Source organism: Artibeus jamaicensis, unplaced genomic scaffold (genome assembly GCF_021234435.1).
Source record: "Artibeus jamaicensis isolate MK-2021 breed Jamaican fruit bat unplaced genomic scaffold, CSHL_Jam_final contig_490, whole genome shotgun sequence".
Lineage (NCBI taxonomy): Eukaryota > Metazoa > Chordata > Mammalia > Chiroptera > Phyllostomidae > Artibeus > Artibeus jamaicensis.
Genome location: NW_026521861.1, coordinates 4,553,508 through 4,577,344, shown reverse-complemented (window position 1 = coordinate 4,577,344; position 23,837 = coordinate 4,553,508). Strand labels below are relative to the sequence as shown.

General features: G+C 41.1%; 1 protein-coding gene across 1 annotated transcript in view; it reads right to left on the bottom strand.

Annotated features, from left to right (window-relative positions):
• SORCS3 (sortilin related VPS10 domain containing receptor 3) overlaps positions 1-23,837 on the bottom strand; it is a 559,312-nt gene that overhangs the window by 22,455 nt on the left and 513,020 nt on the right. Inside the window, exons 17-20 of the mRNA XM_037159520.2 lie at positions 14,476-14,589; positions 11,438-11,609; positions 8,936-9,122; positions 1,407-1,540 (exon numbers count right to left, since the gene is read on the bottom strand). Of these exons, the coding sequence (XP_037015415.2) occupies positions 1,407-1,540; positions 8,936-9,122; positions 11,438-11,609; positions 14,476-14,589 (607 nt within the window). The remainder of the gene's footprint in view (positions 1-1,406; positions 1,541-8,935; positions 9,123-11,437; positions 11,610-14,475; positions 14,590-23,837) is intronic.

The following is a 23,837-nucleotide window of genomic DNA, read 5'->3' as shown; positions in this document are numbered from 1 at the left end:
GACCAGCATTTTAGGTCAGACTCTACAGTTAACCAGCTGTTTCACCCTGGGGTGCTCATCTCAAACAGGGAGCTCTACTTCTTTAATGTATTAAGTGGGGATCTTATTAATTAACCCCATAACCATTGCCTGGTAATAATCCCAGAAATGCACATCAGTAGCCTCCTCTAGGAAATAGATCTGAAAGTATACAGCATGGATAATGCAAAGAGAAAAAGGGCTCTTGGTCCATGAATCTAGTTCTATTTTTTTGTCAATCCATCCTAACTTCCACTTTTTAGGACAAAATGCAAAGAATCCATTTAGTGAGTACCCAGTGTGTACCAGGGAGATACACATGCCCTTACTTAGTTTGCATGACCACCAAGATGACATAGATATTATTCTTTCCAGTGTGCAGTTGAGTGAGTTAATTTTGAAGTCAAATATCTTGACCAAGCTCACGTGGCCAGCACGTGGCAGTGCGGGACTCTGACCTGTGTCTCTCTGACTCCTTTCATGCAGGGGCTGAAGTTTCTCCTGTCATCTTGAAATAAGCAAACAAAACCATTGCTCCATTCATGTCTCAAAAGAATTACTGCACCAGCAATTAAATGAGTTACCCCTTTAAGATAGTCAGCGTTTCCAAGTATCATATGATAGCTTTCTTAAATTATTAAAAAAAATAAAGCTAGAGACTGAAGGTAAGCAATACCAATCACATCAAAAATGGCCAAGGAAAATGCAAAGACTGTAACATGAACAGAGAAGAACATTAAGCCACTAGATTGATAAACCCTCAGTCCAACTGCCCCAGATTCTGTTATACAAGTGTGGTTATTTTTGACACAAGTGCCCTCCCCATGAGTGGCCGAGAGCAGGGAGCATCTGAAAGGTGCAGAGTCTGGCCCCTATAGCACCTTTTGGTGTGACCTGGCAACATTAGTACCATGTCTAAGAACCCTGGCCTTCAGAGAACACCGGTAGGTCTTGATAAAGATTCTTTACACGCACTGTCCCACTTGCTCCTCATAGCCTTACATTTAAATATCTAATTCATATTTTGTAAATGGGGTTACTTAATCTCAGAAATGCTAAGTGATTTCCTTGATACTATATAGCTAGTGAAAGTCCAGGATTAAAACAGATGGAGCAAAGAAGTTTTAGAAATATTGATCATAGGAGAAAGAACAACCAAATTAGTACAGTTTCTCAAAGTAATCTTACTTCCTTAGGGTTATTTGAACTTTCCCTATAATAATAATAATGAACTAGGGAGTTATGTTGTATTCAGTTATGTGGATTCATATCTTCATTAAGTACATACTTTTGCCTACATCCCCCAGCATCCCAATGTTAACACAGAACCTGGAGCCCAGGAACGTTCAGTACAGATCTAACCAGACACCAGGCAGAAAGGGCCGAACCTTCGTGCTGTTGCCGAACCACCAGAAGTAGGTCAGAGTCCCCAGCTGACTGGGCCACACCACCGCACTGATGTTGATCTCCTTATTTCTTATGGCGACAAATGGAACTCGGAGATGAACATGCTCCACGGGACCTAAAGGAGCAAGGAAAACAATGGCAGTGTTTAAATTCCTAGAATAAACTATCACACTTCCAGGTTCTTAATCTTAACCATTATTACCATCATCTATAAGAAAACAAGGATAACAAACTCATGTATGTTCAGAGGTACGTGTACCAATGTATGTGTGTGTTCTTCAAATGAAATACCACCTGTATTAAGGAAATCAAATCAGGCTTCAGATTTTTTTTCTGAGTGACATTCGAACTTAATTTACCTATATATCTGAATAAACTGATAGTAACTAGAGGGAAGGAAAAAGGAGGAGGATAATGGGGGAAAGAAGGGAAAGGGTCAAGTCAAGGAACATGGATAAAGGACCCACGGACAAAGTCAGTGGGGTGGGGGAGAGGGAATGTGGGAGAAGGGCTGTGGGCAGAGCAGGGGAGAAAACAGGCACAAGTGTAATCGAACAACAATAAATAAATAAATAAATAAATAAATAAATAAATAAATAACACCCGATAAATCAAATCACAAATGCTTATGAAACTCCAGTCCAAGGACAAGGCTAGTTTTACTAACAATGAGCCAATAAACAGGAGGAAAAACGGCACTCGCTTTCCTTTCTGAGGATTAGCCTGTTTAGTGGTTCAGGGTCAATGCGCTGCATGGGGGCTCTGCCATTGTCCTTGACTGTGAATGCGTCCCACCCTCTCCAACCACTGTCACTGGGCCTATGGTTGGCAGCACTCAGTGTCATTCAGAAGCAGGCAAGCTGTTTTACAAAAAAGGAAAACCCCATTTCCTTAAACTGAAGGAGAAACAAACGCCAGGCTTCCAAATAATAAAAAAGCTGTTTGCAAACAGTTGACCAAACATTTCCTTTTTTTTTCCCCTCAGAAAACCGAGATAAGCAATACCAGGTTCTAAGGTAAGAGAACATACAGGAACACATTCTGTGCATAATACATGAGGATTTTAATTAAATTAATTTCCAAAATAAAATGAGAGAGGAAAATGCTAAGGGAAAATGTTAATATCTGTGTTGTACGTGTGGGGTAGATATGTTATTATTTAACCGTCTTTGGGATTTTCTCCTCCACCTCTGTCCCTTCCTCTTTCCTTTTCCCCTCACCCATTCTTCCTTCCTTCTTGACTTTCTTCCTTCCTTAATTTTGGCTCTATACTTTCTTCTTTCCCCCTCCTTTCCCTTCCTGTTTTTCCTACTTAATCAAATCCAATCAAAATGTTCTAATTACCCCTTCACACTAACTGCACATTCCCCTGGTTTCCACTGCTATACTCTGGTTAGTGAAAGTGACTAAAAGTCACAACTGGGGGTCTTCAGGACATCTCTCTAGTCTGGGGGTCTTCAGTATTTCCCACGGGTAGGACAGTTTTCAGGCCACCCAGCCTTTGCTATTTGCATCTTGGATCATTTTGGAGACAACCCGGTTTAAACTGAAGAAATGACATGAAAACGAATGGGTACTTCTCATTTCTGCTCTGGTTCAAATTAACTATTGATCATTTCCTCTATCTTATAGGGCCTTGACCTTATATAGACTGTTACCTTGTCCTAAAAATAAGGGGCAAACTTGCTCTGCCTTCCTGATAGCAATAAGAACATGTGAAAGTACTGTGTGGCTGTTAAGAGTACCAGAAAGTTAATTTTGTGTCAGTACTATTCCTATGCCCACCATCATGACCACCAGAGCATCACTGCTCTTGTGTATCTTTGGGTAGGATTCCCTCTAAGGACAGTGGGCAATATTCTGGATCCCACCGGACCTATTCTGTGTTGTGAGTAAACTTACATCAGGGGAGAAGGTATTTGGACATGAATTGATGTTGGGTGATAAGAGCAGCCAGCTCTGCTCCCCACTGTCCAGACCAAACAGTCAACGGGTCTTTAAGAATCTGTGTGTCTATGCCCTGAAAATACCTTCTGCCTACAGCTCTTGGACCTGACTCCAGCATGTCAAGATTTCCTCCAGCAAAGAACTTGAAACTTGTCACATCAGAGGCTTAATCATTGTCAATAAGAAAGTCTTCAATTAATTCTGTGTGGTTTCATTGTTGGCGAGAATAAATATCACAAGGCGTGTGAAAACGCTGCTTTATTGCTTTATTGACTCATTTCTAGGAGTTCGCCTAATGTGTCTCTCTCCGTGTGTGGTTTTGTGCTTTATTGGTCAGTGGGGAAGAGAATGAAGGAGTGGGAAGGAGTCTCTGGCCAGCCCATGTCCAAGCAGGGACATGAGAGAGCTGCATCTTACAACATCACCTCGGTCTTTTTCCAGGCCCAGACGCAGGTCCCTCACTCTTCCCCTTTCGCCCTCACAGTCATTGCTCCTGCTGTCAAGTGAAAATGGCCTGGAGCCCATTCCCCTGGCCAGCTCACGGGAATCCTTGACTCGTCCACAATTAGGAATGAGGCTACTATGGCTGTGGCCTTATAAATTCTTGTCATCCTGCTGTCACTCATGGGCCAGTGCTTACATTGGCAGGTATTTTGATGACCATGAAGATAAAAGGAGACCTCTTTCTCCCTAAACTCATAGAAACACAAAAGGGATGGGGCTTCCATGAACTGGGACATATCACATTTGGCCACATTTATTCCAGCATCAGGACGAGCATGTTTGGGTAAATATAACCTCAAGTAACAACAGGTAGTGTCTGTTTAGCACAAAGAGCTTGAGACAGAAGCTTCAAGCTTCCACCTAGATAGAGACAGACTGTGGATCAGAGAGAAGAGAGCTGAAGGGACTCAGGAGCGAGCATGGCCAATACCTAACACCTTCACTGTCAAACAGTGCTCTTTTTGATAAAAATCTAATAATCAGTGTGAGAACAGTTATTATGGGCAGCTAACAACTACTTTTGTTAGCTAATGGCCCAAGGTGAGGCCAAGAGCAGTTTGCACTCTAATAACTGTCTGGTAAATGCAGTCATGATTGATTGAGAGGGAATTATGAGCACAGTAAAAGTTTCAAGGAACATTTCCTCCTCCCTGCAGAAGACCCACAGTTTAAACCTGTTCCTTGGTATTGTGTTTTTTACCACTAAGACACAAGAGTCTTTGTGCCCTGCAGACAAGGACTATTCTTACCACAATTAGGAACAGGGGCAGGTCCTTGAAATAAAAAAAATAATAATAACCTTTTTTTCTTTGTCTTCATGTTTAAATGCCACAGAAGTGTCAGGAAGAAAGTTAATAGGAAGTACTTAATACAGCTGACCCTGAACAACATGAGTTTGAACTATGGGTGTCCATTTAAAATATTCTTTTATTGAATTTATTGGGGTGATGTTGGTTAATGAAATGATACAGGTTTCATGTGCACAATTCTTTTTGAAAGATTTTATTTATTTAGTTTTAGAGAGAGGAGAAGGGAGGGAGAAAGAGAGAAAGAGAAACATCAATGTGTGGTTGCCTCTTGCATGCCCCCTACTGGGGATCTGGCCAGCAACACAGGCATGTGCCCTGACTGGGAATTGAACCAGTGACACTCTAGTTTGCAGGCCAGCACTCAATCTACTGAGCCACACCAGCCAGGGCACAGTGTGTGATTTTATTCTACATTATCTGTATTTGGTGTTGTGTGTTTACCACCCCAAGTCAAGTCTCCTTTTATCACCATATATGCCCCCTTTTACCCTCTTCTACCCCCCCCCACCTTTCCCTCTGGTAATCACCATACTGTTATCTGTTTTTTTTCTTTGCTAATCCCTTCACCTTTTTCACTCAGTCCCCCCCAAATCCCCCCCCCCCTTTGATAGCTGTCAGTCTGTTTTCTTTATCTGTGAGTCTGGAAAAAAAGAAATTGAAGAGGATACACATAAGTGAAGGCATATACCATGTTCATGAACTTGAAGATTTAACATCATTAAAACTCCCATACTACTGAAAGCAGTCATAGATTCAGTGTAATGCCTATTAATATACCAATGGTGTACTTCACAGAACTAAAGCAAATATTCCAAAAGTTTATAGGGAACAAAAAAAGACACTGAATAGCCACAGCGATCTTGACAAAGAAGAACAGAATTGGAGGAATCACACTATCTGATAGCAAACTATGGGGGGGACCCCCCCCAAAAACCTTATAATTTATTTATACAAAAATGTGCATTTATTCTTACATGTTTCATCTTCAGTCACCTTCAACATACTCTCCAATGGATAGACTTAGAGAGATGTTTTTTTCCACTGCTCAAAACAGTTTTTGAACTTGTTGATTTTAATGCCTTTTAGTGTTTCTGCCATTTTTTTTTTTTTTGGTTTCACCACTTCTATATTGACAAAAATGTTTCCCTTTTAGAATGTTTTTCATCCAGGAAATTTTTTTTTAATGTTGCTCAGGGTGAGATTGGGTGAATAGGGAGGGTGGGGCATGGGGATCATGCTGGTTTTGGTCAAAAACTGCTTAACACTCAGTGTGTTGTGGGCAGGCACATTTATAAATCACCAACATGAAATGGACAAATGTGCTGAAAGAGTCTTCAAAAAAATTTACTGAAGCTGAACACAGCCTCTCACAGTGATGTCAACTGGTACAGTGATACAGATGGGTTCCTAGAACACTCACCTAGTGGGGGAAGCCTGTATTTAGGGGCCTGCCTTCAGAAGATAATTCTGTTTTGTTTTTTTTTTTGGTCCTCCCTTTACAAGGCCATAGTAATCAAAACAGCATGGTACTGGCATAAAAATAGACATATAGAACAATGAAACAATATAGAATATGGAAATAAACACATGCCTTGATGGTCAATTAATATTTGACAAAGGAGGCAAGTACATATAGTGGGATAAAGATAGTCTATTTAATAAACAGTGTTGGGAAAATTAAACATGTACAAAAAAAAAGGAAAGGAAACTAGACTACCTTCTTACAGCTCACACAAAAATAAACTCAAAATGGATTGAAGACTTAAATGTACAGTTCCACTCGTACATGTACATGGATATTTTAACAAACATATACATACTGGAAATGTATTTTCTCCCTCATGATTTTAATAATATTGTCATTTTTATTACTTTTTGTTGTAAAATAATATGTTATATAATACCTATAATATACAAAATATGTGTTAATTGTTCATATTATCAGTAAGGCATCTGGTCAACATTAAGTAGTTGATCAACATTAATAGTTGATCAACTATTAGTAGTTGAGATTTTGGAGAGTCAAAACTTACACATGGATTTTTGACCCCATAGTGGGGCAGCAACCCTAACATCTGTGTTGTTCAAGAGTCAACTCTAGTTACTATCACAGGTAACATTCACCATGGGCCAAGCTGGGCACTAGGTTGTATTTTACACACTTCAGAAAAATGTTAAGATCTGAAATTGCCATTCGTTGAAAGATCTGCGCATAACAGTGGCCCTAGACTAGCATCTGGGAACTTGGCCTTGAGAGTGTTTTCAGCGAACAGTTAACTAATATGAGTAGTTCACTTTGACTAAACTGTTTTGCCAACAGTAATGGTTTATTCTGAACACCTGCTTTCCTCTGGGAGTCTCGACTTTGGGATATGCTTGGCAAAGGATGCCTACTTGATCAGAACCCAATAGAAATCATGGACGCTAAGTCTCCAGAGAGATTCTCTGGTAGACAGCCCTTTACACATGTCACTGCAACTCATCACTAGAGGAACTAAGCATGCCCTGCAGGACCCCATGGGGAGAGGACTCTTGGAAACTTGTGCCTGGTTTCCTCCCGACTTTGCCCTGTGAACCTTCTCCCTAAGTTGATCTTGATTTGTCTCCTTTCACTGTAATAAATCACAGTCATGACTACAACTATAGGCTGAGTTCTGTGAGTCTTTCTAAGAAATTGGCAAACCTGGGAGTGATTTGGGGGATCCCTGACAGACACACACAATCCAATTGGTTCTTAAAGCCTCTCTATAACCTAAATATTAAATATGAGGAATCAGAGATTTGTAAAGACTAAGGAAGTTGACCAATATTAGACATTTAACAACAGGATATAATAAAAATTCAAATGTAGATCTCTCCTGCTTTGAACCCTGGGCTCATGAATACCCTACACACCACCCATCCGGGTTTTCTAACTCGGTGTTTCTCACACAGAATGATTATCGCTGGTGTGGTGTCATCATCACCATTTGGGCCATTGATGGCCCATTTCTAGCAGGACCTCCCTATAGTCCCCTAGAATATAAACTCTGCAAGGGGAGGGCCACATCCGTATTGGTTCCTCCCCAGGTTCTAGCAGAGTGCTTTTACGTATTAAGAAATCAATAAATATTTGTTGAATGAATTAGTGAATGATTGGATGTTTCATTTGTGTTTCCTCTTCATTGTTACAAGAACACTGTGAAGCAAGTACCAGTTAGAATTAAGCCACTTTAAATTTAAAGGTCAGAAGATATAAGATGAAACACTTTATCTCATGTCCACATAGCCTGACCTCTTTAAGAGTATAACTGAGATATTATCTAGGTCTCTTCCCATGTACTTCCCTTGTTACTGTCGGTCCCTTTTCTATTAATGTGATTAGAATGCTTAGACACTAGCTAGCTTACTGTGTGCCAGGGACCTCTCAAGTGAGGGTTATTTATATATTGAAGTTTATATCATCACTGAGTTGTTAATAGGAAAGGTGTTCCTTGTATTCATTTAGGCTTTTTTAAAATGTGGCATTTTTAACACATGTAGCACATTCCTCCAAGAACACCATGGGGTATATAAATATGAACCATAGAAGTCTTTTGACCCATGGATGTCACTATTAGAGATTAACCAAGACCAGCTCCCACAATATTTCCTTGATCCAACATTCTAAAATCATAATATTTAAGTTTCAGTTTATATGAGCCAAGTCCCAGCATAGCAAATACACAAAATGCATCCAGTACAAACAAAATATTCAGAACTTCAGCTGTTGTGTTGGTTTGTGCCAAGCAGGAGCCAGCAGTAGCGAAATCACATTCTAGGACACCAAAACATTTTGGAGAGTTCTTAAAACTGTTTGCAACAGAAATGAAATTTCAGTACTGTTAGATGTAAGAATTAAGGTCTTTTGTGTGTTCAGTTCTACATTTTAAAAAATCTAAACATCTGTTTCTTTAATTGTTCTTTGGCTCTTCCAACATAGATAACAAAGGGAAGGGCCTTTCCCTCAGCGTGGGTCTGCAGGTGCGCGCTTCCATCAGAACATGGTGGAGCGGAAAAGGAGGGGTGGTTGGTAGTATGTTATCCAAATTTGTGAGATAATCTACCCTCAGTGTTAGGAAACAGAAACATCAATGAGCACAGGTCTTGATGGTTTGACTTGGGCCACCCTTTAGCGCAGAAGTCACGCCAAACCCCACCCCAGCTCTGAATCCCAGGGGGAGTTGTCCACTGGGAGAAAAGTAAGAAAGGGGGAGTCTCATGCTACTTACAAACCACGTGCAGGAAGAGGACAGCCGTGTCCGAGCCCAAGTTGTTCTCAGCATAGGCCGTCACCTGGAAGATGCCTGCACTCTTGTACACGTGCTTGATGCCATCCTCAATGGGGCTGAAGTTCGCATAGGACACTGCAATCCCATCCCCAAAGTCAAGCTGGATGTTTGTCCTTTGGAGATCACCCTGAGGAGGGAACAGCAGTTGGCCTGGGTCCAGTCATGTGGTCCAGCCTGACCCCCCACCTAATGCTTCAACCTGTGCCTTTACCATCGCCCACTGAAAACCTTAAGTCACTCCCAGGGGGCTGAAACACCCTCAACACAATCAATGGACTCCCGGACGATACTCACTGGGCATTATGGACCTATTGTCCCTGTATACCCAAGCCCAGGCATGCTGAGGCAGTGTGACACTGGCAAAAATGGATAAGCTAGAGACCATGAAACTCTGAAGAGGGGGAGGCAAGGTCCTCCCTGGCGCCCTCATCACATGTGGTTTAATCATTCCTCTGCTGTGACACAACGATAACAACAGTAATAATAATAGTAGCAGCAAACAGTTTCTTTTCAGTTCCAAGCATTTAATTTCCCCACAACTCCATAATGCAGAAAGTATAATTGTCACCATTTTGCAAATAGGGACAAAAATGAAGTAATTAGACCAAAGTCTTGCAGCTAATAGATAGAGAGCCAAGTTTTGAACTCTGCCAGTCCAGTTTCAATGCTAATGTCCTTAACTACAATACTATAATTACAATTTTTCTCATTTTTTATTGTTATTATGTTCCAAGCATTATGCTAATAATACCACCTTCAAAATAACTCTGTGAGGATAAAATGATTATTCCCATTCTGCAGATAAACACTGCATAAGCATCTAAGGTTATGTCTGTGCTCTACTGATCTCGGACTTCCCTATATCTGCCTAAGCCCCACCTTCCCTAAAAAATGTTCTGACCCTCCCAGCTCACAGATATCTCTGCCTTTTAAAAGGCCAAAAGAATCCCCGGTGCTGTTTGGTAGCGTGATACCCATTGTTCAGATGAATGACTTTCACCACCCCAAGCTGAGGTTCAGCTTCTTAAGGGCCAGTGTTAAACCCCATCCTTCCTTGCTGTCCCCTCTGCCCATATTGGACCAACACCCTGTGTAAATGCAACTGAACTGACCACAAAGCAAAGATACCAGATGCAAAAGAAGAATCGGACCTCTGTTTAAACACAATGAAAGAGAAATGCATTGTTTTGGAATTATGAGCCAATCCTTCTGCCCCGTGAATGTGCCTCCATCATAGTTTTGCTCTCTGTCTGTTCCCCTACAGCAACCTAGATGTGAGTAAAATATTGATAGGTGCTCCCCTGCCCCACATGCAATGTCAACTACCTTTGAGTTTATGAATATAAATTAAAGTGGAAATGAACTGGAGGCAATTCAAATGGATAAGATTGTGACTCTTCATATCCACTCAAGAGAAGTTTGCTATAGCTGTCTGGGAAACTCCCTAGTGAAAATGAGATAATGACCTCCTTTGAACCTCAAAATTTTGTTTGCTTGTTTTTTAATCCAAGTTCCTAGTGGGTGAAGGCTGAAGACTCTTCCAGCTCAGGATAAGGAACCTTCACCATCCTCTCCGGTGTGAGCCTGCCTTTAAAGGTTTCTGAAGTATTTACAATTAGGAACAAAAGAAAAAAAGGGGGGGGGGGACGAGCCTCCTGACCTGTTTTGGCCTCTTTCCAAGATCTCAAGAGCACAGAGCAATTTGCATATAAATTTAGAGGGTTTTGTAAATCAGGCAAGCTTTCTTGCCCCAAAAAGCAAGGAGTGCCTAAAAACCGACCTGGTTTGGGAAGAGATGAAACAGCTCATTTAGGGAGCAGAAGCAACCAGCAGAGCTATTTCTACCCCGGAATGAATGAATGCAGTCTACTTTACTGCCCAGATTGCAGAAGACACTAGAAAATGAACTGATGGAGCAACTAGCTGATGGAAAAGCAACTAATAAGACATTCTTCATAACATCAGTTGAAAGGATTTCAATAATCCACCCCCACCCTCACACATACTGTGAAGACCCTTGCCTCGCTTTTTAATTACAGGGTGGTAAGAGTTAGAATAAAGCAAAAGAATTTCCAAAAGGCAACAGATAAAATTTGAATTTCCTTCTTCTGGCAAAGTTTACAGTATATGGTCTTATGGTGATAAACATTCTTTCAACAGAGTAGAGCCGAAGGGGGAGCCTCAAAGAATGCATCCCGATCTGCTCCGCCCAGAGACAGCTGGCCCTACCGCAGCCTGAGTCTGCATTGCTGGATGAGTGGAAGGAGGTCTCTAAACAGCTCAAGCCCCCCTCATTCCTTCTGTCTTCTCCCAGAAAACTCAGCTTTCAACACTGACTCTCATGCAGACACCTGAATACTTGACTTTTTTTCCCTTCCCTCTTAGAGAACAAAGAATGGTCTGCTTGTGAATTCTGACCCCCAAATCCCAGACTGCACCCACCTCCTCCATGAGGATGATGAAGGTTGCATTGTGCCCCTGCTCTGCCACTAGGCGTCCATCAGTTGTCACCACATGGAGGCCCCGAGGGGCTTTTCCAGGGCATAGCTGGGCCTTGGCAGTGTACTTCTCTCTCAGCCCGTCTGTGCAGTTGTTGGACACAATCCGCCGGTACCTAGGGAGTATTGACAATTGTCAGCGGTGTGATTTGTCTGGTTCGTATTGTGTGTGTCTGTTAGAAAGAGTGCCAGAGAGCAAGGCAGACATTTTGCACAGTGCTTCTAAAAACGGAGTCTCAAAGAAGACAGCCATTTAGGAAGCTAAACAAATGCTGAGGAAGCACTATCCCTCCATCTCAGGAAGAGTAGCTCTTTAAACATCATTATTGATCCTACCTGGTGAGCCACAGATCAGATCAGTGTCTAAACCAGCCAAGAAAAATCAATGTCTGACTCGCACATAAGACAGGAGGAGGCGGACCCACTGGACTATGTGAGCAAGAAGAACAGGTGCTTTTCTCTGTGAGTGAGAGACTTGTTTCTAGTACCCCGAGGCCAAACCCTGCTTTTTCTGTACCAGAAAGCAGCTAGGAGATGAGATTTCGAACTGATTAATCAGAAAGCCTCTCCTGTCTTTCCTCCACCCCCAATACATCACTCTATACCTTAATAACTAACAGTCCTTACTCTGGACCACGGGGATATTTTACAGAATATTTTCTCCCTTTATTAATATTTCATTTCTTACCACAACCACAGATTAGAAGCATAAGTTTGAAACTCATATTCAACCCAGCTGAGGTGAAATTATCTTGGATAGGAAGTGAGCATGAGAAAACCTTCTAGGGCAAGGACATGTTTGTGCCCAGTGATGCCATGTCAATGTACTTGACACTGACCCCAGCACGTGATGTCAAGCCAAGAGCTTGGCCACAGCCCTGATCTGCATTACAGACCTCTCTCCAGGCATATTGCTATCTATAAGGTTGCATAAATTCAACATTCTGGTTAAATCAGATACAATAAATGCACCACCACTACCATCATTATTATCATATTTTTTCTTTCCCTCTGTGTATCAGGAATAATTAACCAATCTATCCACGTTGTCTTCCTCTGGTGGTCTTAAAAGCAGAAGAAACCAAATGCTATGGATAATACTGACCCTCCTCTATACAGGATATTTCTCTTGGAATCTCATGAAGATGTTAGACTAATGTTGTATGTAGTTATTGGCTGAGATGGACTTACAATATATCCTCTTGTAAATGTACATTATCTTAAATTGCCAGCTGTGTGCTGTTGAGTACAACTAGCCACTTTCTACCTATGGCTATTGAACACTTACAATGTGGTTAGTGTTACATGTTAAAATGACATGCAATGGTATATTGGGTTAAATAAAGTACTTTATTAAAATTAATTTCACATTTTTATTTTTCACTGTGGCTACTGAAAAAATTAAATTACTCATATGGCCTATATTATAGTTCTTCTGACCAGTTTTAGTCTATATAATCAATCTTTTATAATCAATTTATACTTTATTGTTAACCTTTAGTCATTCTTAAGATATTTAGCTTTTACTTATGATAGAAATTTTGGTGGGTAACATATCCTAATGCAAACTGAAATGTACTCTCCTTTTTCAGCCTCAACTGCCCAGCTGGCAGTTTGGAGTTAATGCTGTGAATAAAATGAATAGTTCATGTCCTTGATTGATTTGGTTGGCTATTTAGGATTTTACTAGATTTAAATTACTTAAAATTGGGTCCAACTACACATGTTACATGGTCATATGATTTGTCTTAATGCAATTATCTTCCAGTCACACCCCAGGTGTGCTCTGGTTGGAAATTGGGGGGCCTAGCTGAGCACCTGTGCCCATTATATTCCTCTTCCTCAAACTTCACAGCACTTTGGTTTCTGATACCACATCTCTTTAAGTTCATGCTGCTGAATCTGTATTTCGAATGGCTTAAATCCTTAAACCAGACACCTACAATAAAATAACATTAAAAGTGCTTAAATCCCAACTCAGACCTCAGGAATAGTTCCCTAAGAACTAAACATTTGGATAAAAAAATTGTTTTTCAGAGTGTCTCAGTCTACTCAACACATCTCTTCTACCATGTTTTTTCGATTTTTCCTCTCCAGATATCAGTTGGGTAGAGAGTACCCACCACTGTTTACAACCAGCTAAGGTAGAAGCATGGAGGGGGGTAACCTGTGTGTCATGGCAGCCGGTGTACTGAAAGAGGTGAGGCTGGAGTCCGGAGCACCTTTGTCCCCGGCTACTTGAAGGGCATCCTGGAACTCACATGAACATTTCTTAGAAACAAAGAACCTCAGTGCCACTTAAATCTCCCAAATCAGAAGGTGCATTTGAACAAGATCCCCAGGTCATTCAAATGCCATTAACGCTTGAAAAGTGCAGCTTTAGACCAACTGGTCCCTTTCTAAACCTCTGCTAAGCCATGGAGTTGGCCAAGGAAAGGGGACAACAACAAATCTCCAAGGAAATTTCTTTCCAAGCATCTGAGTGAGAAACTAACAAGGGAACAATGAGAGAATCGTACACATAATTTGACAATTACAGAAAGTATGCCTTGACTTTCTTACTCTAGGACTTCCTAGGATAAAGCTTTTAAACTTTCATTCTAAGTTTCAGCATTGGTCTGTGAGAGCTTCATTCAGTTCAACCATCATTAGAGAGCATTGCATTATCTGTGCACCCCTCATGTTACTTTATTTCCCTCAGGCCCAAGGAATAAGGTGGGACATCTCTTTCCAGGAGAAAAGTCCTGATCAAAACAATAGCTACATTCTGACAAATGGCAAAAGGTATAGAAATCTGGTAATCGGAACTCTCTTCTGACATTCCCCAAAAGCTACTGTCAGCAAAGGAACTCCTCAGCCTTCCTCAGAAACCACATAAACCAACTCCACGTTCCATCATGCTTCCCTAGCGATGCTCCCTTTAATCATGGCTCAGAGGAACACAAAACTGGCGAGTGGAGTTCCTTCAGTTGTGTTACTTACCCGGTGCTGTTAAGGTAGCTTTGACCAAGGCTGCAGTCCTTTGATGGGGATGCTGGATTGTACCAGAAAGCTGGGACACACTGGCTCTCTCCATGTCTCTCATAGCCATAGTCACTGTCGGGAACATGAACATTGCACAGTGGTATTGATGTTAACCCAGATGCACACACAAACAGAAACACATTTCTCTATTCCCAGTGAGAGCAAATATTCAGACTTGGAGAACGGATTTTTAGATTATAAACAACCCTAAGTCATATGGAGTCCAGTGTATAGAGAAAAATAATAGTGGGTTATCATGTGGAGATTCTAGGTTTGAAAAGTATGGATATATTTTATACATAATGTGGTGGGGACATTGGTTTGGGGTAGGTGTGAAGGATGCTATAAGCTTAAAAGTGTATTTTGGATCACAATGGAATTGCTGAAACAATTGGAAGTAACAACCAAGAAGATGGCTTTAAAGGTCAAGATTTATTTCCAGCCCTGGCTGGTGTAGCTCAGTGGATTGAGCGTGGGCCTGCAAACCAGATGATTACAGTTCTATTCCCAGTCAGGGCACATGCCTGGGTTGCAGGCCAGTTCCCAGAAGGGGATGCATGAGAGGCAACCATGCATTATGATATTTCTCTCCCTCTCTCCTCTCTTCTTCCTTTCCCTTCTAAAAGATAAATAAATAAAATTTAAAAAAGGATTTATTTCCATGTTAAGATTCCACATGCGTTCTTCACAAATTGATTTCATAGATTTTATTTTTCTTTTCCCTGCCATTTATTTCTCAAGCATTTTACATATAGCCATCTGCATTCATATATAGCCATTCAAATTTTTCCCAACTACATATAAGATAGGTTCCCTCTTATCCTAGACAACAACAAAAACAAAACAAACCAAAACCAGAAAACAAAAAGCACCCCTAAAGTGTAGTTCTTGTCCACGATTTCATAACACACTAGCCATAACAAAACTAAGAAATAAAGCCGGGTATGACTCCCTTCTCATTTCTGCCCCATTCCACAATAAGAAAATAATAAACAGTACGAAAGAGGAGGGCCCCATGTGAAATGTTAATATTTCCTTACTTAGAGTTTCATAGCCTCCCAGTTAAGTATTTGTCAGGATATAAAAAGAGCAATAAGTTATTACTGCTCTTGTTACCAATTAGAGGTCATCGAGGGTGACTTTGTTTGGCAGGAAAACTCCTGCTTCTCGGTTTAAGCATCCAGGGGTTTCCTGAAACCCACAGACCAGGCAGAACACTCTGGGTATCTGATCCACTGAGTGTTAATAAAATATAAACAGCAAGAGAAGTCATTCTGTCTGGGCCCACTCCTCTTTCCTTTTTCTGCTCCCATATTCTTTGAGCCAAGATTTAATTAAAGTCCAATGAAATTAGAGGCCAATTTTCTATGTGTGTAAGTAGGATAGGGGTGAAAGGGAGATAGGAATAGAAGTTTAATGCCACATTTCTTTATCACTCAATACATGACCTGTCCTGCAGAAGAAGTAGGATAATCCCTATCCTTAAGGGGTTTTTAGTCTTTTGAAGAGAGTGATACAACATGCCTCAAATCCAACAAAAGAACAGTATAATTCAGTATGAAGCAGTACAGTTAAGAAGTACCAACCAGTTAATGAGATTATATAAACTATCTCCCAGTTTGACCCCATCCTTCCTTCTCACCACCTTCCCCCACACCAAACTCTGTCTGAACACTCAGGCCAACTTTTCATCCCTCTCTGTCTTTGTTAAAGATTACCCCCTGGGCCTGAAGCACTCTACCCTTTTCTGTGTTTGGCAGTTTCCCATGTATCTTTCTTCTATGTCTAGGTCAGATGAGACCATCCATGATTCCCAGACAAAATTTTCATGGCCATAGTATGTTAGAAACATTGAGGCTATAAAGGACCAGAGACCTCTGTTGGTTTTGTTTGCCAATGTGAGTCTGAAGCAAACCCTAGGACACTGAATAAACATTTACTGGGTGAACGGACACTCCAATTACATGTAAAAATGATTGCACTACATTATGCCACTGCACTTGGTCTGCATGGTGACTGTGGGCCCACAGTTGACCTTCCCGTGTGGACCACAGAGAGTACACCAAGTGCTCAACAGATGCCTGTGGAGTGAGCCCGTTGTTTCAAATTGCTATGTGGAAAGATGGAATTCAATACCAGCTTTGATATGACCATGTTTAAATGCAACTGAAAGAAAAGGAGAAAGTAAGTATCTGTCAGGTAAGTCTTTTGTCATGCCTTCTAATCCAGGGCTGGAGAACTCCCAGCCTGAGAACTGATAGGGACTCTGTGGGGTACCAGTTTGTAACAATCCGTGAAAAGCCAGCTTGAAATCCCAGGGATTTTGCAAGCTATTCAATGGCTAGTAAACAAAGTCATTATTAAAACTTAAGTAATATAAAATTTCAATTAAATAAATTATATTGGAAAGGTAATAACTATTCAAAACACAGAACTTCTTCATTATGTTACCTCATGTTATTGTTATATAATATATAGTATATAAATGTTATTATGTATTTTTCTATTATTTATGCTCTTGAGGTTATTTACATCTAAGTACCTGCATACAGGAAATGATACTGTATGATTCTGTGCTATTACACATCTCTGCCCAATTCTGCATTCACTGATGTCATGCCAGTGGCTTGGAATCAACCATGGCAGGAATATTTATAACAATCAGCAAATGCTACTAATCAGGGCTTACTTATTTGCTTGTTCCCAGAAAGCTGGTAGTTAAATATTTACCAGCACACAACCGAATATCTGATTTCTAAGCATTGTTTATCTGTAGAAACATTTAGCTTGTGGTGTGCCTACCTTACTTCTAGAAAATTGCCCAAATGGTTTTTATAAGGTAAATCTGCTGAATGTCTTGCTAACTTTAAGAAATTCAGTCATGTTTGAAGGAAGGGTGGGGTCTTCCTAAGCAGCTTTGGGAAGGAGAGAAATGCCTTAATGCTCTTTGATGAATGTAACCATTTTTAGCCATTCTGTTCAGCTCTGCTACCTGTTAGTCACATAAGTAATTAAAAAGGGGCATCAAGCATGCTGCTTTGCCCCAAAGAGAAAAAGCACCCCATTAATATTTAATAGCATTAATGGAAACATCACTGGCTGCCCCCAAGCTGTGGATTTCTTCATTAACTTCTGCTAAATGTATATTAAAATCTCTCATACTGTCCAACCCTCCTCCCAGCTCTGGAGTTCGCCTGATTTAGACAAACAAGCAGTTTCAGCTGCTGCTCCAGCTTCCTGGGGAAAGGTGTTCTTCTGTTGAATTGTGAATTTTAGAGCAAATGTAGCAGGAAGTTTGTGTTGCCCTGGGGAAGTAGGCTGCCACAGGTTCTGCCGACACACAGGCAGTTTCCTTCCAGAAATGCCACCTCTGTGTGTTTCATTAGAGGGTTTAGTGCTTCTGAAAGTTTAGGGGAAAACTTGTCCCTTTCTTGGAACCTGGATGTCCAAATCCCACCCTGAGATTCAGGGAGAAGTCTTAGACACCTAAAGAAGAAATTACATCTTCCGAATCAAAGGTCTCTCTCTGCCTGTCAGAAGAGGAAGGGACACTTGTATGCCTTGGGGTCTATCCCCTCAGTTGATGAATTAGAAAAGAGAAGCAAAAATAGAAGAAATGACTTGTTAAAGATTGTACATAACTGATAACTGATAATGGCAGACAGAGGTGACAATCAAAATTCTTGACCCCTGGTTCAGCATTTGAACGATCCCAAGGGGCACCAATTTCATTCCCAAGAATGACACTCTGAGACCCTTGGAACCAGCCAAGAGTTCATCTGCTGGCCCAGCTGCAGGGCCTCTGCTCTTCTCAGAATCTGCCAAGCCCCATCATAGTCCCGCTGACCCCCGGGTTCTCCATTCTCCCATTTGGCAGTTTAGATTCCAAGATTGTGTTCCACGGGTGCTTCTCTCCCACTTTAGGAGACAGCACAACATGCTGGGGTTGGAATCAAACAGGGAGAGTTTTTTTTGAGGAGGCACAGAATGTACAGTCAACAAACAGAAGAACCACAACAAAAACAGTGGAATAATAACATCATCATCACTTAGCTAAGGCATAAGCCTAAATACAGCTATAAAGATAACTACATGCAAATCATTTCAGAAACTGTTGAAAAAAACCAACAATGGTGCCGCAATCTTTCTCCTAATCCAACCCCATGCTACTCATCTGCCCTTATTCCTCTGGTCATCAAGAATACCCTCATATATCTGCTTTCCTTGAAATGATGCCCATTTTCCTTGTACTTACTCAGCAGGAAGCTCACACAGCTCCATCACTGCCTCCTGCAGGAAGCCTTTCGTCATTATTCCAGTCTTTGGTGATCCCTTTGCTCTGACCTTTTCTAGCACTTACGGGTAGGATCAGTAATGTCCCCTGGAACTTTCTGTGATAACGGAAGTGCTTTATATCTATGCTATATGTAATATGGTAGCCACTGGCTTCATGTCACAAAAGAACACTTGAAATATGGCTAGTGCAAGTGAAGAGCTGAATGTTTAATCTGATTTAATTTTAATGCAAATAACCACAAGTTACTAGTGGCTACTCTACTGAATAACACATATCTGGGTCATGAATTCAGCATCTAAGTGCACTCTTTATTATTTGCTCTTATACTTTTTTGAGTTCAATAACTCTGGCTTACACATCTTTGACTTTTCCATAATGCCTACGCTATAGAAAAAAATGCCTGACTGTGCTCCATATGCAGAATAGGAAAGGCTGGATGGGTTTCAGATGTCTGAACTGATATGCTGTGGTTCCCCAGATCTCTTCTGCTCTATCTTCTATATTAGCACTTTGTAAACTAGCTCTGTGGATCTGGAACCTACTGACCATGGCAGACACTAAGGCATAGTAAGACTTAGGAATCTGCAATCATAATGTTATTAATTTGAGTGCTTTACTTCACCTCCTGTGTCCACATTTCTTCATCTATAAAATGTCCATAATCACAGGCTCTTGTTCTAGCACTTGTTGAGAAAATTAACTTAATCCATCTAAAGAACTTAGCACATAGTAGGTGCTCAGCAAGAGTTATTGCTACTTAAACAGTTAGTGGAGTGACTAAGAAAAGGTTCTACCCCTAGGTGGAACCTCTGGTCCAAGCTGCTTTCTCACCAAGCAAGAGCATCGAGACCTCTCAGAGGGCAACTCACTCCCAGGAGCCCTGATACAACTTTGCAGCTGGCCCCTTATGTGACCTTTTCTGACTATATACTGTTCTCCGACAAACTTAAATCCTCGGGGAGGATTTGTTCTTGGCTGCTCACCAGTACCAAACAGAAGGTTGTGGCAAAGTGGCTCTCTAGGGTAAACATGAGGCTGGGGGTTTACAAGGCTATTAAGTAAAAAACATTATTATTCATGCAAAATTCATGCAAGAATAACACGTGCTGTGGATGGAGGGTAAAAGTCAGTGGTAGTCCACAAACACACACTTCTAAAAAATCTATCAAACCTTCCCTCTTCAGGCAGAGGAGGGACACAGGTGGGTAACACCCCGCCTTTTTGCATCCAGGCTGTGCTTAACTTTTCCACCCAAAGCAAGAATTTGATCATCCTGCCCAGTCTCCACCCGCAGACCCCGTCCGACTGAATTAGATTATACCCTCTACCTGCTGTCCCTGAGACCTAAAAGTATCCTGGACCAATCAAATGGCTAAGACCTGATCCGGTTTAGGGAAACGACTAGGTGGAATATGCATGATTATCACCTATACTAACTGAGCTGGGAGCCTCAGATTCCTTAGCTAATAACACTTCCTGGTAGGAGGGACCATTGAGAAGGGGACAAGGCTATGACACTGTGGCTATCCACTACTTTCTGGTGTATACATTAAAGACAAGCAGGCAAAGTATATTTGATGGAAAAACTATACTTTTAACTGACAGCTATGATTACTGAAGTTTACTTAAAAACAAAAAGACAATTTTAAACCCTCAGTTCCATTATAAAAAGTGGAATCACTATAAAACCCAGCACTTTTAGAAATCAAGTCACCTACTCCATACTCAAAAATAGTACAGAATACTTGTTAGACCATGGGATACTTTTGCTGTTGTTCTCAGATTATGACCAGTAACCTGGCATCCAGCCTTATGTGTCTGTTTGTCCTACATCAGACTTAGGTGTTCTTTCTATCTTCTTTTTAATATAAGGTATGATTGGCTATAGAAGGACATATAATATCTTACATATCTCCTCAAAGTCTTCTTGAACACCATAACCTATTAAAATTCCAGTTCCAATGAGCAAATCTACTTCATTTATAACTATTTTAGAGTTAATGGAACATCCCATGTTAAACTTCATCAATGACAGTTAACCTAGGTCATTTAAAGTTGAGTGTTAATTTTAGAATAACTTAAGTTGGGAACCCTAATCATTCTGAAACACAGAGTAAATTTCAAATAATAAAGACTTGCTTGACTTCTTGAGAAATGGCATGATATAGAGGAGAGAGCATGGGATTTAGCTCAATTTACATTTGGACCCAGGTCTTTCTCTCCTAGTTATGTGACCTTGGTCAAGTAACTTACATTCCACATGCTTATTTTCTTCTCATTAAAATGCTATAGTAAGATGCCAACACTACAAGGTGTCGGGTCCAGATGGCCTCTACCCGTGCAAGTGTGAGAACCACAGAACACCTTGTAGGGACCTCCCCCGACCTGTCCCCTGCTACTTTACGTATGGATGCATTCTGAAAGCAGTTCAAAAGAAGGGTTTAGAAATATTTTCAGCAGTGCCACCAATATCGGAATGAATAGATAACACCCAAAGGTACAACTTTAAAGATGGTGCTTAATTGAATGTATGAGCTCTGGTTTACCTGCAAGAAATACCACAGGGATCACTTAACCCTGTGCTACAAGATTAACAACAGCAGCAGCAACTGCTACCATATGGATATCTACACCGCTAGGATAAATGCCTTATCCGCATTAATGATGTATATTAATTCATTTATTCCTCCCTAGGACCCAATGAGATCTCTGGTATGTGTTTGTATTTTATAGCTGAGAAGGTGAAATCAAAGAGATGAAGAAAGCCCCTTGCCTCCCACCTCAGGGTCAAAAACTGTGAATATCAGAGCTGTCATTTTTTATTCAGAATAGTACATGTTAATAGAATCGCTGAAACAAATATTTATGCTACAATTCTTGTTCTTTCTGAACTGTGAGTTTCCCCAACAATGGGTGAGGGACCATTACAACTCAGAGAGATGCAGGAGAAAATGTAGTGTGATATACGGAAAGACAGCATGCTCCATGCAGTCAGTCTGCAGAAGGACACAAAGAAGCCCGATGCTCAAATTCTGAATATTTAGGCTGACATAAATATGTCACGCACAATAATTCTGAGTGGCCTACTATATACATTGCTATGACTACTTGGCTGAATTGTGGTTAATAATTGAGAAGTATTCTCTCCAAGTGTGAAAATATCTTTTGTTTCCAAAGGGTCGAAATTGCCACAGAGTGAACCCTGACACTCAGATTTAAATTTCATTTAGCACAACCCATTTGGTCGATTCTTCCCTGGTTCTTCTTCTAAGGCGTGAGTCCAGGGATGAGGAGCAGGTAGGAGGCACTCAAAGTCATCTGGCTGGCTTACAGTTACTGTCAGAGGAGAAAGTGGCTTCTGGCACAAATCAAGTTGAAGAAACAGGATGGATGAAATACTATGAAATAGGGGTGAGGCTGCTGGCTGGGCAAGGGCAGCCATTCTGTGCCCATTTGGACTCATTTCAGTTACTTAACATCAGAAAAGCCCCAATGTAATTGTCATTGTTTTGCCCCTTCCATTGTTATAGGCTCATACCTGAGCCCTTAGCTTTGTCTCTCAATCTGAAATGGCTTATTAAAATGAGTCAACTAAACATCAGCTTTTGACAGAGATGTGAAGAAGTACTTCATCTAGCTGGGATCAGAGTGACATGTGCCCATTCCCAAAACTGGGAAGGTTTTTGACTCTCCTAGAAAAACAGCATTCAGAAACACAGTACGACAATTTGCTGCTTTACTACCACTTAGGCACTATGGAGAGAACTAAAACTCCTGCACTCACAGGACTTATGGCCTACTGGGGAAGATAGGCAACAACAAAACCATCAGAAACATGATTGCTCCACACAGTGACTAATACTAATAAGATGAAACAGACTAATGGTCCACAGAGCACTGGGGTGCAGGTAAGATTAGGTGATCTCGAAAAGCGTTTCTGAGGAAATGATATTTTTACTGAGACATGAGTGATCCAAACATGCCAGCCATGCTGAAATCTTGAAGACATCCTCATGCATACCACTTCCTCTGCTAGGAATAGGCCTGGATTAATTAAAGTACAGGATATCACAGTGTGGCTGCAAAACAGTAAACAAGGGAAGAACGGTAAGAAATTAAGGCATGATGGCAACAGCAAGCCAAATCACCTACCATGAAGCAAGCCAGGGAAAAAAGATTTGGTTATATTTTAAGGGTGAAGGCAGTATTCTCAGGACAGGAGTGATAAGATCTGGTTTTGGCCTTTAAAATATTACTCTGGTTACTGTGAGGAGGATAGATTAAATGATGAAGGGTGGAAATAGAGAAGCAATCAGTAGACTGTTGGAAAGGTCCTGACAGTGGTAGATGTGGGTGAAGGTACTTTGAGTTAGAATGGATTTTGGAAGTAGAGGCTTGCACAGACTTGCAGGTGACTTGGGTGAGAAAAAGGGGGAAGTCAAGCTCTCCTGGGACTTTGACTTAAGTAAATAAATGGATATCTGTGAGCTTTATTGAGGCGGGAAAAACTTGGACTCTGTGGGGATTGAAGATGAACTGAAAAACTCCTTCCAACAGTGGTGATTCGGCAAGAGCTCTGCTTTGGCCACATGAAGTTCCACTCAAGGGGAGATGAGTGTGGAGCAGATCCATGAACACAAATGTCTCCTGCTAGAGGAGAGGGAAGACAGAGCTGAAGGGACATACTGGGAAATTTGTGAGTTATTGGCTAATGCATGAGGTTTCACATTGTTCCTTGTGGTTGTCATTGGAGGGAGGCATAAAAGTGATGACAAGAGTTCAACTGGAAGAGCAAACTTGTCTGGAGGTTACTACTCAAGGCAGCAGCTCTCTGAGCTCTGTCAGTGCCCAGACTGACCTGTCTGGTACTTGCCAAGCTGCTCACTGAAGATAAGAAGTCCCCATGGATGTGATGCTCTGATAGAACAGTGGCCTTCCCTGTGAGAATGCCTCTTTCTGTCCCATGTATGGGTGCAGAGTTCTTATCAGTCCCAGGAACTAGAGTAGTTGGCCCCACAGACCA